General features: G+C 39.9%; 1 protein-coding gene across 3 annotated transcripts in view; it reads right to left on the bottom strand.

Annotated features, from left to right (window-relative positions):
• Positions 1–281: 281 nt before the first annotated feature.
• Positions 282–17,208, bottom strand: part of EFCAB2 (EF-hand calcium binding domain 2) — a 30,290-nt gene continuing 13,363 nt past the window's right edge. The window contains exons 2-7 of one of the 3 annotated variants that reach the window (XM_010391752.3): positions 12,576–12,660; positions 7,836–7,908; positions 3,779–3,858; positions 2,077–2,119; positions 1,910–1,976; positions 282–903 (exon numbers count right to left, since the gene is read on the bottom strand). In XM_010391752.3, the coding sequence (XP_010390054.1) occupies positions 767–903; positions 1,910–1,976; positions 2,077–2,119; positions 3,779–3,858; positions 7,836–7,908; positions 12,576–12,660 (485 nt within the window). In that variant the 3' untranslated portion in view covers positions 282–766. Of the gene's footprint in view, positions 904–1,895; positions 1,977–2,076; positions 2,120–3,778; positions 3,859–7,835; positions 7,909–12,575; positions 12,661–17,208 lie in introns of all 3 variants that reach the window. The other 2 variants (XM_010391754.4, XM_010391753.3) reach the window with 2 other exon arrangements.

The following is a 17,208-nucleotide window of genomic DNA, read 5'->3' as shown; positions in this document are numbered from 1 at the left end:
CTTCATCAGCTTATGAAAATCAAATTCCCATTCTGTGATCCTAAGTTTTGAAGAGCTAAAATTACTGACTTTCAAACTGATTACGAAAGGGGAACTGTTCATTGCCTATAGTAACAGAAATGTTCTCAAGGATTAGGTTGACTATGGAAATGGTTGGAGTGTTCTCTGCATGTTTAAAATGAAAGCAAAATACCATGTCAGTGGATTAGTAATATAAACTGGAACTAACTGGTCCAATTCAATTGCCTATGGTAAACAAAACACAAATACTTGCAAGACACTAGAAATTATAGGAAGTTTATTTGATCTATTATATTATTTCAAACCTACCTGGCTCCTTATTAGTTAAACACAAATAAGGATTACACTTAAATGTAAAGCTTTATCTTACTACTATTAGTCACCTTAAGATACTCACTTACCTACATATTACCTATTTTCACAAGTCTCATTTTCCATTAGTTTTGCAAAAGCAATCGTAAAGTTACTTCTTGACTTCATTAACATTATTTTTCCTGCTATTTTCCAACAAAATTCCATGATTTCTTTTCCAGACCTTACACAGTCTTTCTGTCAAGAGCTCTTTTTCCAGGTGTGAATATATTTTTGTATGTATATATATACACACACACAGAACCCAAGGAAATATAACTACACAGATTTTATTTTAATTATAAGCATCAAGTCTCAAGCTGAGCTTTGTTATACTCTAAATTACATATTTCAACTATCTGTCAAGCTACAGTGTTGTTACCAAAAAGGCATCTCAGACATTAAAGGGGAAGGTCTTCGTTTCATCCACTACCAGCTTTTTAAGGTAGTCTCTGTAGCGAAGAGTATTTGTTTCTGGATCTAGAGCAACGGCGAGCATGTCCTCCATTTCCTCCTGAGAAAAGGGCTCACCTGAAAGACAGCAGAGAATAACACTTTGTCTTGGTAAGTATCCTTTCAAGGACTGGCAAATTCCACTGCTTTTCCCTTGAAAGGATCTCCTTTTGATTCTCACACAGAGGAGAAAAGGAACAAAACTAAGGATCTTACTCCTTCCCTTTTGCCAATGTAAGTCCTGCACACCAAGTGAGCCAGTCTAAAGGAAAGGAGACAGAGGATGTGGATCCATCTGATCTTCTAGTTCACAGACACCAAAACAGCCTGTTCCTCTCTGCCATGGATTTTGAAACAACCATTTTTGTCAGAGTTCTTCTCCTGTGTATATTAGAATTATTATCTCTCATTTGGCTATCCTTGCACTTGTATTCACATCATGAAAGACTTCTGGTTTTTCTCTTTTAGGAGCTTCAAAGCTGCTGATGGCCTACTTCATCCCTCAGAGAACCAGGTTACCAACTGAGGCTAGGTCTTGCACAAAGGTGAACACCCTTTTGAACATGAGGCAGGTGGGCATGAGTCGGCCACACAAGAAAAGCAGGCTCTTCAGAGGATATTGAGGATTACAGAATGTACAACTTAAATCTTGTCTTTGAATCTCTTTGTTTGCATATGGCTCTAGAATTAAGATCAAGATAATGTAAGAATGAATGAGCACTGAAAACTACTGAAACATCCGGAAATCTAAGCTGCAATTTTACAGGACAGCAAAAGAGTCACATACATAGTGAGCACGGAGGTGTGCACAGAATATCCAGACAAAATATCCAGACATGACTGAATTATGAATAAGAATAAAAATCTCTATTCTATAATGTCTGCAAGCAGGCAGATAAATACTCTTTCCCTGCATCATTGACCAGTGAAATGTCCTAGTCTGCAGCCACTCATCACAACAACAGCACTGTTTGAAGACAATGTATCTACTCCCACAGGTTTTGGCATGCAGGGTAAGGACCTCAATGTACATATACATGTAATGTTTTTTACTTAAATATTGATATTACCGAAGTCATGTTACCTTCTTCAGTCAAATGTTTGATCAGGTCCTCTTTGGTAATATATCCACATTTATTCTCATCCAAAGCCTTTAAAGGAGAAGAATAAAAGTTGTGGTTTTAAGCTTATTGTATCAAAAAGCAGCAAATTCTTCCCAGCAATTAAGTACTTGAATATTTAGTTACAGACCTCAAATGCATGTAGAATAACATCTTCTGGAATAGGCCAGAATCTGAAACCATGGAATCGGAAAAGTTAAGTTACTGTTTGCTAGTGCTCTGAAAAAACTAAATACGAGTACTAGAGGAAAAGGAAAGCTTGTTTTCTATGAGAATTTACTACGTTTTGTCTATCAAACATTTAATTGCAGCCTAGCCTTTTGGAACTGTCCATACATTTAACTCTTACATCTTTTATTGTACTACTGTTTAATTTCTCACTATTGTTTAATTTCTCTTGTGCTGAGGAGCCAGATGAATGGCTTCTGCATGTCTGGGCTGGCTGGGTGGGTTAGTAGGAATCAGCAACAGATGAATCATTCTACATAGCCAATGCACTGAACAGAAGTGGACAAACCAAGAAAACAAAGTTTTGTCCAGGTAGGCTGGTAGCTAGGCAACAGATCACCTAGTGTGACTTGGGCAGTCTAATGAGCTGATGATGAGCAAAGGAGGCTGGTGGCTATAAAAGAAAAGGTCTGTCTAACAATTTCAGAGAGAGGGGAGAACTGGGCACTTGTGTGCATGCATATGCATGATTGATTTTGGAGCTGGAAAGGAAGCTCAGTGCAGCAATGGAGAGCTTCCATATCCCAGCAGGCTCTCACTAAACCCCCAGAATACTAAAGAGAGGGAGCTGAATCCAGAGAGGTTCAAACTGCTCGATTGCTTTGTCTGGACCCGCCTCAGTCTTTAACAACCTAAAAATCAAATGTGCTAAGAAGAAGCCTTGGATTTTGTGATCCAAATCTCAAGTGCCCTTGCATAAGTGAACTATGGACACAGTGCCCCAAAAGATAAAGTGGGTCTTAACAAGCCTGTGCTAGCCTGGGGAAAGTGTGGGGCAATTATTTTTGTGTGTGTATGTGTATATGCGTGTATGTTTGCATGAAGGGGGTGTGGAGAAGGAGGAAGAGAGCCCAGAGCAGCATGGCATCATTGTGTGAAAGGGTGAACATCAGTGTGGAGCCACAGATACTCCATGCGTAGAACACCCTCCTACCAAAGGCCCTCTGTGTGCAAAATAATTTCTCAGGGTTGGACAAGATTGAGTTTCTCAAAAGCCTTGACTACCATCTTTAAAATGAAAGATAAACTCCGTGTCAGTAACCTTGCTTTAGTGCAAAATGTCAAAATAGCACAAGTTCCTGTTTTCATGAAAAGACTTCTATGCACCTTTGTAACCACTTTTAGATCAGCAGTCTTTTAGAGTGTTAATTGTATATGTTCAGCTGTACCTGCCACTCACTTTGAGACACAAATATGAAGCTGGTTTACACAACCTATTTAGAATACACTATAACACTCTGTGCTTCTCAGTAACTGTAACTCATATGTTCAGAGAAAGCAATAGTTATGACCTTAATTTGCACACCAAATATTTCGGAGATATACAAAGCACGTTGAACAGCAATTCCAATTCCCATTAAAAATACAAAAGCTACATATTATCACAATTATGATTACAAGCTGGTATTATTTATATCATCATAATTTAATGTAGATGAACTAATTTTGTAACAAAATCTATCTAGTTAATGTAAACTGAGTTTAAATGGTAAAGAAGATCTGTACTCCTTCCAGGTACGTAAAATTCCTGTAGATATGTTTATTCAGAATCAACCCGTCAATCTGGAATAAAACACAGACACATAAAATTCACTTTCCATTACCTTCTCTCAAGTAGCACTTTTGTCATCACTGGAAGAAATTGTTCCAGATGAACGAATCCACCCGGTTCTTCTACTTCTATCTAAAAATAAAACTTAAGTGTGGCAGGGTATATGACTCATTAGCAAACTAATCCGAAAAATAGAAAATTGGGGTGATCCCTCCATTAAAATTACAGCGTTAGGCTTTGAATATTTGTATCAGGTCTTTAATATCACATGGTACCATAAAATATCCCAGGGAAATACAGGCCTGCTATTATAGACACTTCCAACAACTCAATATTGCCCTCTTGTGCTTCAAAATCATTCGTGCAAAGGAACCAGACACCGAGTAACTGATCTTACCTCCCACAATAACTCAGCAGAGGTTTAAACATTCAGGCTGAAATCATACTAGTACAGTTTATCAGGGTCTGGAGCATTCCCAAGCAGTGTAATGTGACTACCCGTTACAGCAAACCATGAGCACGTCCCCTTGGCATGATTTTGAACTGTGCCACCCAACATTCCCCCCAGCAGATGCTGGCTTGGACCATAAGGACTTTTCCCCAGCAGGATGCTTGGTGCAGCCACCCTGCGTAAAACAGTTACCAGGGTGGGCATGAACTGCTCTGCGCCAGCTGGCTTCAACACCTAAGGATGTTTCTGGGCATATTTCATTGGCTAGCTTGGATATAGCTCCAGTCAAGTACACCTTAATGATGGAATTTGTTGCTTTCATGTTTCATAGTCAAAGAGAGTTGTCAGGGGAAGGACCAGAGAGGCAAGCAGACTGAGTCAGGGCAGACCAAAACAGTCATAAGGCAGCCTATAAAATGCTACCCAAAAAAAGCTTCCTTTTGCATCCCAAATAAATTAACAAATTAGTCCCAAAACACTGGGGACTTCTAGCAGCATTCTCACTGCATTCCTGTACTTCCACAGGAGATAAGCAACATGATAAAAACTGCTCTCTCTCATTGGGGTGCATCTCTTCCCTGAAATTTTCAAGTTTTGCTCCCAAAAGGAGCCCTGTTAATGGAGCTAGCCTGCTCCTTTCTGTGTTGAAACTGGATACATGCCTTGAGGTCTCACATGGCAGCAGCGACACCTTGCTAGGCCCCTGAGACACAGCCCAGATTGAAAGAAAACTCAAACAGGCACTGATTTGAAATCTTCTAACTGAGTCAGGAAAAACTTAGTAAGGAATATTCCTCCTGGGAGCTGGGGCAGAGCTGGGGCAGTTCCTGATACATCCAGTTGCTTAAATGGAAAGCTGCAACTGCTGCTGCATGCTCTTTTCCAGTGTTCTAGAAGGGGTTTGGGCACTAAGACAAGACAGCCATTACATCTTTCTCCTTTAGACTGGAAACGGGCTTGAGAAAACACATTTTTCCGTTCTGTTTGGTGAGCCTAGCAGAAGGGATCTTTAGCAAGGAAATGAAGATGTTGAGTGCTTCATTCTAAACTAAATGGAACCTTTTACCATTACAGAATCACTTGTTTTACTGCTTGCTTGATTGAAAAGATGTAACAAAATACGTGGCAAAACCTAGTCCTGGGTGATCAGCAACCTCAGCTTCCTCTGATGTGGAACAAACAGCTTCCATTTCAGAGTCTCTATAGATCCAGCAACATCCTGAGCAGTTAAAATTAATCCCATTTCTAACACTTCTTACTCCTCCTCGTGCTCACTCCTGTTCTACACCTCATTTCTCACTGATGTTTTTTCTTCTGTATTTCCTCCTCTTTTCACAATAACAGTATTTGCTTGTTCAAACTCTGTGAGGTTTGCCCTATTTCTTTCCTTTGGGTACATCCATAGCTCCCATAACAATTGTATTGTAACACCTATTATGTTTTGTATCTCTGTTTTCCCAGCCATTACACCGGGGTACTTGAAACACAAAGAAACAACATCTTCCAGAGTTACCAGGCAAAGCACTGTACCGAATTCCAGGCATTGTAGCAACCCTTGAATTAGCTTTCACCATCTCTACATTTAGATTTTAATCTTAACTTTGTAAGTAGGCCTAAAGATATGATATTAAGTAAAGAACTGAGTATAAGGCAGTATAAGAAACATTATATGATAATTTATAGAGCTACCATTATTACATGAATGCTGATTTTGCAGATATGAATAACACGATGGCAGCATATGCTAGTTTAGCAATAAGGCTAATAGGAAGATGATATGAGAGAGAGAGACAAGTAGTGAGAAACAGAAATGAATCACAGCTCACAATGGGCAATACTGGGGAAATAGCTTGGTTACAGCTGGCTAACAGATACAATTTTTACCTTCTCTAGATCAAGATAAAATGGTATTACCACAGCCAATTATAGTGGCATCTTACATAAATTAAGATATGTTTGTGATTATCATAATATATGAAGGGTTCCACAAGAAGACAGTGTTCTTCTGGTACTAAACCTATGCCAAAGTTTAATTTACAGGCACTATGAAACATTCTTTGCTATTTATTTTCCAGTGCAGTGTTCTTTAAGGTTAACCATTACTCTTTCTTCTTGCAGTATTTATACTCTAATATTCTTACAATCAACATTTTCATACATGTTACACTGTCGTATCTCAAGAATCTTCTGCCTCATGGCTATATTGCATTGTACTTTTTATGTATTACTTATCTCAAATTTTCAGTAATTTTGAAAATTGAAAAAAAAAAGGCCAATCTCTTCCAGAGGAAGAGGCAGGCCTTAAATTCTCCTGGTTCCCCTGAACTTGAAAGGGGTTTTCAAGGCATCCCCTTTTCACAAATCTGTATCTTCAGTGAGTTGCACTGTTCATTTGCTGTAAAGAAAAGTCACTGTGGGACACTAAAAGTATCTATATTAAGCACCATAATTTCTCTTTCCATTTTGTCTTGTTTGTCAGTGTGATCTGGGACAATCTGGTTCTGAAAGTACAGAACCAGAGCAGACAGATTGCAGTATCATGTTAAAAGAGCTTTCTCCTCTGATGGTTCTTTGCACTTCTTCATCTGAAGCAGCTGCATCATTTTCACAAGACTTAGTACAAGATTTCTCACACTAAATTCTGATCTACAAGAGACCAGACGAGCCTAGTGAGGGGAGACTACTACTGCAACTATCCAAATTTTTGTTGGTGCAAGAAGAAAACAGTAGGAGACATCAATTCCCAGTATCCTGACCTACACATGAAAAGGAGAAAAAACCTTATCCACCTCTCAGCTCCAGCACTGTCCACTTCTTAAAGCAGCATGGCCATTTGCAAAAAGAACATGAAGTCTTTTTCCTACTTCTTTGTCCCATTTATTAACCAACCATGCCAAGGCACCAGCACACCACTTTTCTATTACAAGCGTGATGTAAGGAGACAAAAATTAGTGTAGGAAAAGACTGTGGAGAAATGTGATTAATTTCCTTACCTTACCACTGCCTATCACTGGGAGAATGGGAGGACCACTAGGTCTTGTGAGGTTTTATGTCCTGAAGCCTGATTTAAAAGCTTAAGAAATCAAGTAAGAAAAGATTCTTACCTATAACTGAGAAATCTCAAGACTGAGAGAGACTTCATGAAGGACAGAACGTTGAAAGGTCTGGATATAAGATAGCAATAACAGGAGAGAGTTCAAAAAATGGCAGGCCTTCTCTCTGGGTATTTTTGGAATGTGATGTATAATTTTAGCACCTGCTCAAGAACTAATTCTTATTACCTAACCCTACAATGTGTTTCCATGGCATGTCCAGAAGAGTGAGATGGTTAGAGTTTGGATATCCTAATCTGACTGAGGTTTAGGACATTCTTTTTCATCAGTCAAAACCAATTTTTCCTCCATTTTCTATAAATGCCCCTCCACCTTGGCACAGTGCCACAGTGACCCTTCGGGGTAAAAGAGAGTCAAAGACTCCTCATTTTAACCCATCAACGTTGTTACCTCATCAGCCTGCAAGACTGTCTGTCTGCCAGAAACACTTCCATGACACTTCCAACATGTGGGAAAAGAGCTTAGGTTTCCCACTCAGCAAGGCAGAAGGAGCAAAACTGTGCGAGTTGAAGACTGAAAAAAGTACAACAGATCTAAACATTTACCTGTGCAAGCAATTCCTGTACTTCTGCCTCATTTGGGAAGCAACCCAGTGACCTGACAATGCAACCAATCTCTCTGAAAGAAAAGGAGAAGAGAGAGAAGAGAAGAGAAGAGAAGAGAAGAGAAGAGAAGAGAAGAGAAGAGAAGAGAAGAGAAGAGAAGAGAAGAGAAGAGAAGAAAGAAAACAACTTTGTTAATAAATCTGCAATACAAGACTGTCCATGGAGAATCCAGATACCAGTTCAGAGCTTGCACATAGGAGTGCACACATACAAGCACACAAGCAAATCTATGTGGGCTTTTAAGATGATGTCTCAGTAAGCAATGTTTATTTTATCAGACATTAAATATTCCGAAGGTCCTTGAAATTGTTCTTGCAATTTTCCCCAAAAATTCTTTACTATTGTGTTGCAGTGTACTGTGTGCAAGTTACTTTTCCACTGCTGTTCTCTAATTGTTATGCTTATTTTCAGTAAAGTCTATATTTATAAAGTTAATAAATCACTTAGAAATCAAGTGAGATGCAATGTAACAAATAAAATATATGCTTATATTAAATGCTATAAAGATACAAATTCTAACTGCATTAAAGAACAATTACAAAAGGTCAGGAAGAAGGCAGCCCTGCTATGTCCATGCTGTGCTCTGAAAGAGTCAAACAGAGCAACAACGTGGCTTATCACCACTCTGTTTATGCTGTAAATATATTCATAGCTTGCATTTACTGCTGAACCTGGTGCAGCTGTTCTGAGGCTCTAAATAAAATTCTGACCAAACTGGCAATGCCTCAAAATAGTCTAAGATGAATAACATCACACACTAGAAACAAAAGTATCCTAAAGCTGTAATAAAGCTTTAATGAGACTTATGGTGTGATTAAAAACAAAATAACAGAAGCCTTAATATAGCTTGTGATTTACAATTCAATTCAACAACACAGAAATTTAAGCACATTTGAATATGAATTCACAGTGCTGGTGGTTACCATGATCCACACCCTGTAGTTCCTTCATCTTGACCAGTGGTGAATTTTTTCATTTGGCGCAAAAATCAGATTGCCTAATAAAAATGGTAGATACAAGGAGGAATGACCTTTGTAAAATTTTCATATAACTGTAAGGCCCTGGATGTAGCACACCAAGCATATGCAAAATTTTATGTATAAGTCTACGACCTCCTCAGACAGGTCCCAAGGAGTTCCTATTCTCATTGAAAACATGTGAGAAGAACTACAACAGAGAGAAAAAGGCTGGCTGCACAACACTAGTTACAAAGCAAAGCCCAATCCCACATATCCACGTGCTATGAAATGAAACCAGCTACTCAAATGACCCTGCCCCTGTGGGTGTGAATGGCCAGTGGCCTCAGGGAGGTCAGTCACTTAGACATAATCCTTGTCCATGCATCCTACTTCTAGTATGGATAATACTGTATTTGTTGTTCTCACTCCTGCACTCCCTCATATTTTCCAGCTATTTCCACTATTCTCTGCCTCCACCAGAGCAACATCCAACACAAATCCTGCCTCCTTGCTGTCCCACACTATTTCTGCTCTCACAGACTGCCAGGGATGGGAATGCTACCAGCACCCTCCTGCCTCACCTCACTCACACCCAGCAAAACTGTGACGTGACAGAGGTAAGCCATGCCCTAGAAGAGTCAGCAAGATCTGGCACTGCTGGATGCTGTATCTGGCAGTCTGCATGCGTGCCAGCATGAGGATGTTGCTTGAAGTGTTTGTGGTAAAAAAGTCAGGTCCCATTTGGTAATAACATGGAATTTAAAGGACCTGATAGGAAACTGTATTTTGCTCCCAGCCACTTCCTCTCACTTAATTCAGCAGCTGCAGTTTCTGCTGTGTAGTTTCTAGAATACAAAAATGATGGTTAAAATCAAGTTTATGATCATACAAGTTTTGTAACACAGATGCAATGAAAATTTTGGGTCATGGTTTTCACCCTACATATAACACTTCCAAATTACAAGATTTGCAGTATCACAAAAGTCCTTGACTGAGGGATGTGAAACATGCATAAAACAATACCATCTTCCTCATGCTTAATTTCTTACTAATTTGTATTTGCACTAGGAGTCTTGGAATACCAATGTTGGCCTGTCAAACCAGAGTAATTTTCCATTCTTCACGGGTATCTGATATTTCAGGCAGTAACACTGATACAGCTACAATTGTGGTTAAGAATTGTGCTGTGCTGCCACCTTCTGATACAAGATAACCGGCCATTAATAATCCCATTTGTGATACAGCCCTGCAATATGAACCTAGGAATAAATACACAATTAGTTTTTGTTCACTGTCTGTATCTGTACTATGCCAAAAATTAATGTAAAATTGTGCATTTACTATGTTACTTTTGGATGTCCCCTGTCTGAATGAATACATTTTAAAAAGAGTCTATTTGTATCATTTCATTGTTGTAACATGCTCTCAAGTTGTATATCCATATATAACAGAGTGAGAAGTGGAGAAAACTCTACAGCTGTTTAGCCAAGACTGCAGATGTCAATGACAAACAAGCAATGAGTATGCCATGATGCAGTGAGGGCTGGGGGCCCCCAAGGCTGGAGGGTGGTAGTGGTGGGGACTCTGCCCCAGACCAGGCAGCCAGGACCCATCTTACTGCCCAGCCAGGAGCAGGGCACCAGGGGGCACCGGGACAGCACCGGGCATCAGGCACCTCCCTGGGCATGGACCAAGAGATTTAAGTGATGACTCTCCCCTAAAGAGCCCTATGGACAAGGAAACAGCAACTATACTGAGTGTGGAGACATATCCTAAAACTCTCCCCATGGAGCATAGCTGAAAAACCATTGCTTCTACAAAATACCTGCAATTTCTTAAATTTAGAGGCATTAGTAAGCATGCATTGCTACAACCATCACATAAATACTCTGCACATCTCTTTCCTCTCTATAATGTAGAAAAGGTGTTCAGAACATTTATTTTTCAGTTTGTCTTCATGAGAATGTCTAATGACAACAATTTCACCAGTTCTCACACTCCATTGTAGTGTTTATACTCAATAACTGATTTAGAATTAAAACGATATTCTTTTGAAAATAGTAACTGAAAATATGAAAAATTACTCCAGTAAATTTTCATAACAACAGCTTATAACCTCAGAACCTGCTCCCTGAGACATAAACATGTGGTTTATGTATTTTATATCAAAAGCCGTATTGTCATGTGTATGAATGTTTATGTTAAAATTAAGTAGCACTGTCAAATATTCAAACTTTACAAATGCCAGAATTAAGATCATCTAGAAATTTTTTTATTTGACACCCTTTAGCCCTGTATCTTGCAGCCAGTTATGCCCCGATCAGTCTAACAGTCCAAGTTTTTATCTTCCACTGAACTTCCACCTCCTTGCTCAGACATATATTTTGTCTGTTTTTCCATAACATTGCAAGGTAAAGGTACAGTGCACGCAGTTCTCCCTCCAGACTCCCATGTGTGCACCATTTCCCCAGTTCTGGTCATTCCATTTCAAAAAGGAGAAATCTGAACAAGAAGAAGCACCAAAAAGAATGGCCAGAACTATAGAATAGCATCTCCTAAGTGATTAAGCACATCCAGACTCTTCAGGCTTAAACTACTGTGATAGAAGATGAATGCGACAGCCAGGTACAAATTCATTAATGAGAAGATTAGTAGAGAACAATTCTTCACTATTTATCATAACATAGAAAAAAATAAACCAGGGGCCACTCAAATCATGATGTAGCAGATGTAAAAAACCAACAAGAGTTTCTGTATATTTGTTCAATTTCTTGTGACCTTAGACCTCTTGTCTATTTGCAGCTTCCTCTTGCCCCTTTACTCCCCCAGTTCCAGCATCCCTCTCTCAGGCAAGCTTCAGTCTTCAACCACTGAACAATGCAAAATGTCTGTTAAACAAGCAAAGACACGCTTCTCCAATCAGGGCCAAAAGGACAGGTTCAATTACATTTTCTGGTAAAGTAGATGCCAGTTTAGGGAACCCATGGAGAGAGGAAACCACGCTAGAGCAGGTTTGCTGGTAGGACTTGTGGCCCTGCAAGGGACCCACGCTGGAACAGTCTGTTCCTGAAGGACTGTGTCCCATGGAAGGGACCCAGGCTGTGGCAGTTTGTGATGAACTGCAGCCATGGGAAGAACCCATGCTGGAGAAGTTCATGGAGGACTGTCCCATGGGAGAGACCCCACGCTGGGGAAGAGTGTGAGGAGTCCTTCCCCTGAGCAGGGAGGAGTGGCAGTGACTATGTGTGATGAACTGACTGTAACCCTTACTGCCCATCTCCCTGCGTTGCTGTGGGAAGGAGATAGAGAATCGTGAATAAAGTTTAGCCCAGGAAAGGAGGCCAGGGGAAGGTGTTTTTAAAGATTTGGTTTTACTTCTCATTATTCCTACCCTGATTTGATTGGTAATAAATTAATTTTCCCAAAGTCAAGTCAGTTTTGCCCATGATGCTAATTGGTAAGTGATCTTTCCCTGCCCTTATCTCGATCCATAAGCATTTTGTCATATTTCCTCTCCCACGTTCCACTGAAGAGAGGAGTGATGGAGCAGCTTCAGTGGGCATCTGGCATCCATCAAAGGTCAACCCACCACAAACATACTTGTCAAAACAGGGCCAAAAGAACTGTTTCAATGACATTTTCTGGTAATGGGATGCCAGTTTAGGGAGCTATTTATCTCTATGTTAGATTCTGTAATATTTTTGTGAATATATTTACAAACCTGACATCCACAGTTTTATTGGATTCACGGTCAAACACCTCAAAAGCTTCTGTAATCTTTTTCTCAATTTCAGCTACTATGCCATCTGCAAAAAGAAACATAAAAAAAAAAAAGATTCACTGAGCTGTTGCAACTAATTTATTTCCAATTTGAGACTTACGACAGCAGAAGCACCAAAACTGATAAAGGGCAAACAGGAAAGGTACTTTGAAAAAGCAGAAGTTATTAGGAAAAACCCCCACTCTAAATGCAGGATCTGTCATTTATATTACTAATATTGCCTTGCTAAGGCTCTGCAGCTACATCAAGTCAATGTAGCTGCATGAACACACAGCTGCCCAGGTGTGGACCCTGCCCAGAGTGTGCCACAGCTCACTCTGGACCACAAGCCTGAGCCCTCCCTGGATGCCATTGTGCCAGTGGAAGTAGGAAGACAAACATGGGGCCAGGCCTGCCCTGAGATGGGGTTGAGTCACTTCATGCAGGTTCCTGCATCCAGGGAAACAAAAGTGCTCTCATGTCTACTCAGTTAGTCATAATGTATGAAAAGCTGGGAACCAGGCATGAAGAGATGTATAAGATATGTGCACAGTGAATGTGGCTCATGGTAAATAATTCATAGTAAGAGTTTGGAAAGGAAGACCATCTCAGCAAAGGGGAAAGAGTAACTTGCTGCATTTGTTTTTTATATCTCAACCTCAAAGAACAGGGAAAGAAGAACCACAACTTATCACAGATGTATCTCGTATAAGCCAGAAACTGCATTCTTGGGGCAGGCTAAGAACCAGGAAATAAATTCTGAAGAAAAAAATATAAGGAGAGGAAAGGGTCTATCTCAAAAGAAAAACTCCCTGGCAAGAAAGCTGAGGTAAGAAAAATAGTGAACTGGTAGCCCATTTATTAGTTTGACTCCAAATGACAGAATATAGGAAGCAAAGTGACATGGAGATGACTTTTTGGTCCCTGTGGCTAAATACAGCCCCAAAATCCGTTTTGCAAACCAGGTCCCGGGAGGCAGCATTTTTTAAGCTAGCCCCCAAGCCTCCACAGAGGTTCCACAGGGAAAATCTGAATGACGGCCAAATTGCGATTGGTATGAGGGATACTTGTTTTCTCATTTTCATACTTGTCTTCTGTATTTTCAATACAAAAAGCAAAACGTAGCTCTCCTGTAGTAGACAACATACTTCCTTTTTTAGCTGATGTGGTGTTAACTGCTGTTGAGCACCTCTGGCCAACATTAAGCCACCAGATCTTTTTTCTGCAGGCATAACAAATTCATACCTAGTTTTCTACAATCCCAATTGTTTGGGAACCCCTGGGGCTGTAGTGTGCAATCATTTTTTCATTTGCTTTCTTGCCCTCGCGACAGAAATGTCATTTTGCTGACAAAGGGTATCAGAACTAAACATAGCTGAATGATACATTGGCTTTGTGATCTCCCTCTCTTTATCTTGACCCATGAGCTTTTTTATTGTGGTTTCTCCCCCTGTGCAGTTGAGGAGGGCAGAGAGAGGCTGGGTGGCTGCCCGGCAGCTGGCCAAGGCCAGCCCATCAGGCTGCAAGCACTTCAACGCAGCAGTGGATTGACCCGGATATGAGGAACCTCTTCTGCAAGTAGAAGAGAGGTGCATCCCCTCATAAAGCTACAGCTGCCTGCTGCTTTCCATCTGTGTTTGATACTGAACTCCCCAGAGGATACACAAAGAGAAGATAGGTAGGAACATATCCTATATTCCTCTCTGTTACTTTATTCCCCTAAAGCATGGGCAGGTATGTGTGCGATGGATTGGAGACTGGAGCTCACTGAGGAAGAGGAGCCCTGTGCAGTCCCCAGGCACAGGACAAGCTGTATTCTTTCCACAGCCTTGAAACAGCCTCAAAAAAACCCACAGTTAAATCTAAGTGGACCTGATTCCTTGCAGAAAAGTTCCTAAAGACTCTCAAACTACAAATTTGATGGGTTTTTTTCTGGTTACTTCAAAGAGTCTTGGATCTTGTCTCCCATGTAGACTTGGAGTTTAGTTCTTGACATCAGGCACTTCAATTGTACACTGCAACTTGCAATAGAGAAATGTTGAAGGAATATTTATAGCTGTATATTCTTGGCATGATGTGTGAGACTTCTGTAGAAATAAAAATTAGCCAAGAGAAGGCAGAGAGAGATTTTAAGTACTGGAACTCTGTAGGCATCCAGCCTTTCAAAGTTTTTTTTCATGAAAACAGTATACACTAATCTCACCTGTTTGAAGAGGCCTGACAAAGAAAGGTCCTGAAATTGAATGAACTTGATTTAATCTAGGTACAGATAATCTCTATCTCTTCCAAGAACTGAGAGGAAATTGTGGCTAAGAGCCATATCCCTGGAAGAAAACATAATATGTTGTTGTCCTCTCAAAGACTCTCTGTGAGATGAGTAAACACCTAAAAAGCTACTGGCTAAATCTGTCGTCTTCCCTCCAGGAATGAAAGCCAAAGATGTCCAAGACAGTTCAGGATGGCAAAGCTATTTATCTGAAAAATCCAATAATTCACTCTAAACCTCTCTTTGCGATGGAAAAGGACATGGATTCCAACTCTAGAATAAGAAATGGGTGAAGCTTTAAAATTACCCCTTCAAGAAGGGCATTAAGAGACAAGACACGCAGTTAACTCAGCGGATGTGATGTTCCAATGTACTGAAATGATTCTGTACAAGGAGACTCTCCACCACAGGTAGATCAAAGTTCCATGTTGCCTTGTGGGCAGTGTTCTAGCAGTTTTTTGGGACAGAAATACCCACACTCTGACAGAATAAGATTTCACTCACTTATTCTATTAACTAGAAAAACAATACGCAGTATCAAGGATAAAATTATCTCACTACTTGTAATGGTTTAAATAAATAAACATTGAAACATACCATGCCAAAAAGGACTCCAATACCTACATCTACTTATTCCCTCAAAAGAATCCTGTTAGTATGATGTATTATTTCCATTTTTATGCTGTTAAAATGATTGAGATACTCCTCATTGTTGTCCCATCCTAATTTATTTTCCTACCACATATGCAATAAGAAGAAAAAAAGTCTTAAAATCTGTTTCTCAGATACATTAAGTGTAATTTCTAGTGTACTCACTAGCAGTTTTCTTTCCTGTACTATCCTTTGCTATTTTCCCATTTTGTTTAGTGTGAAATAGATAAAAGCTCTAGATATGCCAGGTAAGTACAACTGACAGAGAGCTGGGACTCCCAAGTCAATTCTGATGGTTCTTTCAAAATGAATTGTTTCTCTTCAGCTTGTCCAGACTGTTCCCCAGCACTCGGAAGCCCATTTGAAGCCATCCCTTAAGCAGAACACCTGCCTCAGTTGTAACATTTCTTCTGCAAAGACCACACTTTCAGCCTTTGTAGGGAACAGAAACCATTAGGTAGACGTGGCTGTGCCAGACTCTTGAGTAATAAGAATTTTCAAAAGGGATTTCTAGCTGATGCAATCTGCTAGATTCTACCATTCACTTAATGTATGAGCTTGCTCTCTTTCTTTCCTTGGGGCCAGTTGCTCTGATGGTTCAAAAAGCCAATCCTTTCTTTGACTAAAGAGAAATTATGTGCAGAAAAAAAGAGTTATCATAAGAAGAGGTAGTCCAGCATTAAACAACCACCTAAAATGCTGGGGAGCAGCATCTGTCTGTTGGTCACAAAGAAAGATTTAGACCCAGTGCATCCTGATAAACCTATTTACACTATGAAATACTTTTAAACTCTTTTTATGCTTCTTAAAAGTAAAATTAAGGGCTGATTTGTAGAAGTTCCAGTGGACTTGAGTTTATTACCTACTGTTACTGCTCACACACCTTCCACACTATTCTTTATAAACATAAATTTAGGTGTATTGTAATAAATATTGTCAACTTTATATTTAAACTCCTATATGCATGTGGATATCTTATTAATTACTCCATCCTCTTTCCATGGTACTACAAGCACATGTAAGGAAACCCCTGAGGTCTCTGCTGACTGGAACTCTTTCTCACATGGGGCTGCCTTGTCAGTCTGAAGGGACAAGGGACATAACCAGGTAACCCCAACTCAGTGACAATTTCAGAGTCATTTACATGTTCTTATTCCAGTTTTATTTAAAGTGCTGTTATCAACAGCTCTTTTGTAGATTTCCCCATCCGGTAACTGGGGCTTATCAGCTGGAAGTACAAAATGTTATCAGTGGCTTTATACTCCAGCATCATTGCTTTTCTTTTCCACTAGCCATTATTTCAACCAAAAAAGTAGGCAGCAACCTAGGTCCTGTCAGAGGAACTGGGAATGAGATACAAAGACTGCCATGAAGAAGAAGGAACATTTTGAAGAAGGTAATGGACATGAGAGGGGATGTGTCTGTGCAAGCAGCCACATAAAAAAATGTGCATCTTTTAAATCCCCTGCAATCTGCACTCAACTTCAGTCAACATCCTATTTCTGCTCACAGATTCAACTTACTGTTTTTAACCACCTTCTCCTCTCTACTCCAACACTTCCATAAAGCTCCTATGACCACTCTTGGCATGCTTTTAGGATGAAAGAGATGAACCAAAAACCAAAAGAGATTTGCCAACACTGTTTTACGTGACCTCTCCCAGAATCCTTCACAAAA

Source organism: Corvus cornix, chromosome 3, assembly GCF_000738735.6.
Source record: "Corvus cornix cornix isolate S_Up_H32 chromosome 3, ASM73873v5, whole genome shotgun sequence".
Classification (NCBI taxonomy): domain Eukaryota; kingdom Metazoa; phylum Chordata; class Aves; order Passeriformes; family Corvidae; genus Corvus; species Corvus cornix.
Note: the sequence above shows the minus strand (reverse complement) of the source record. Positions and strands in the feature narration are given on the sequence as shown.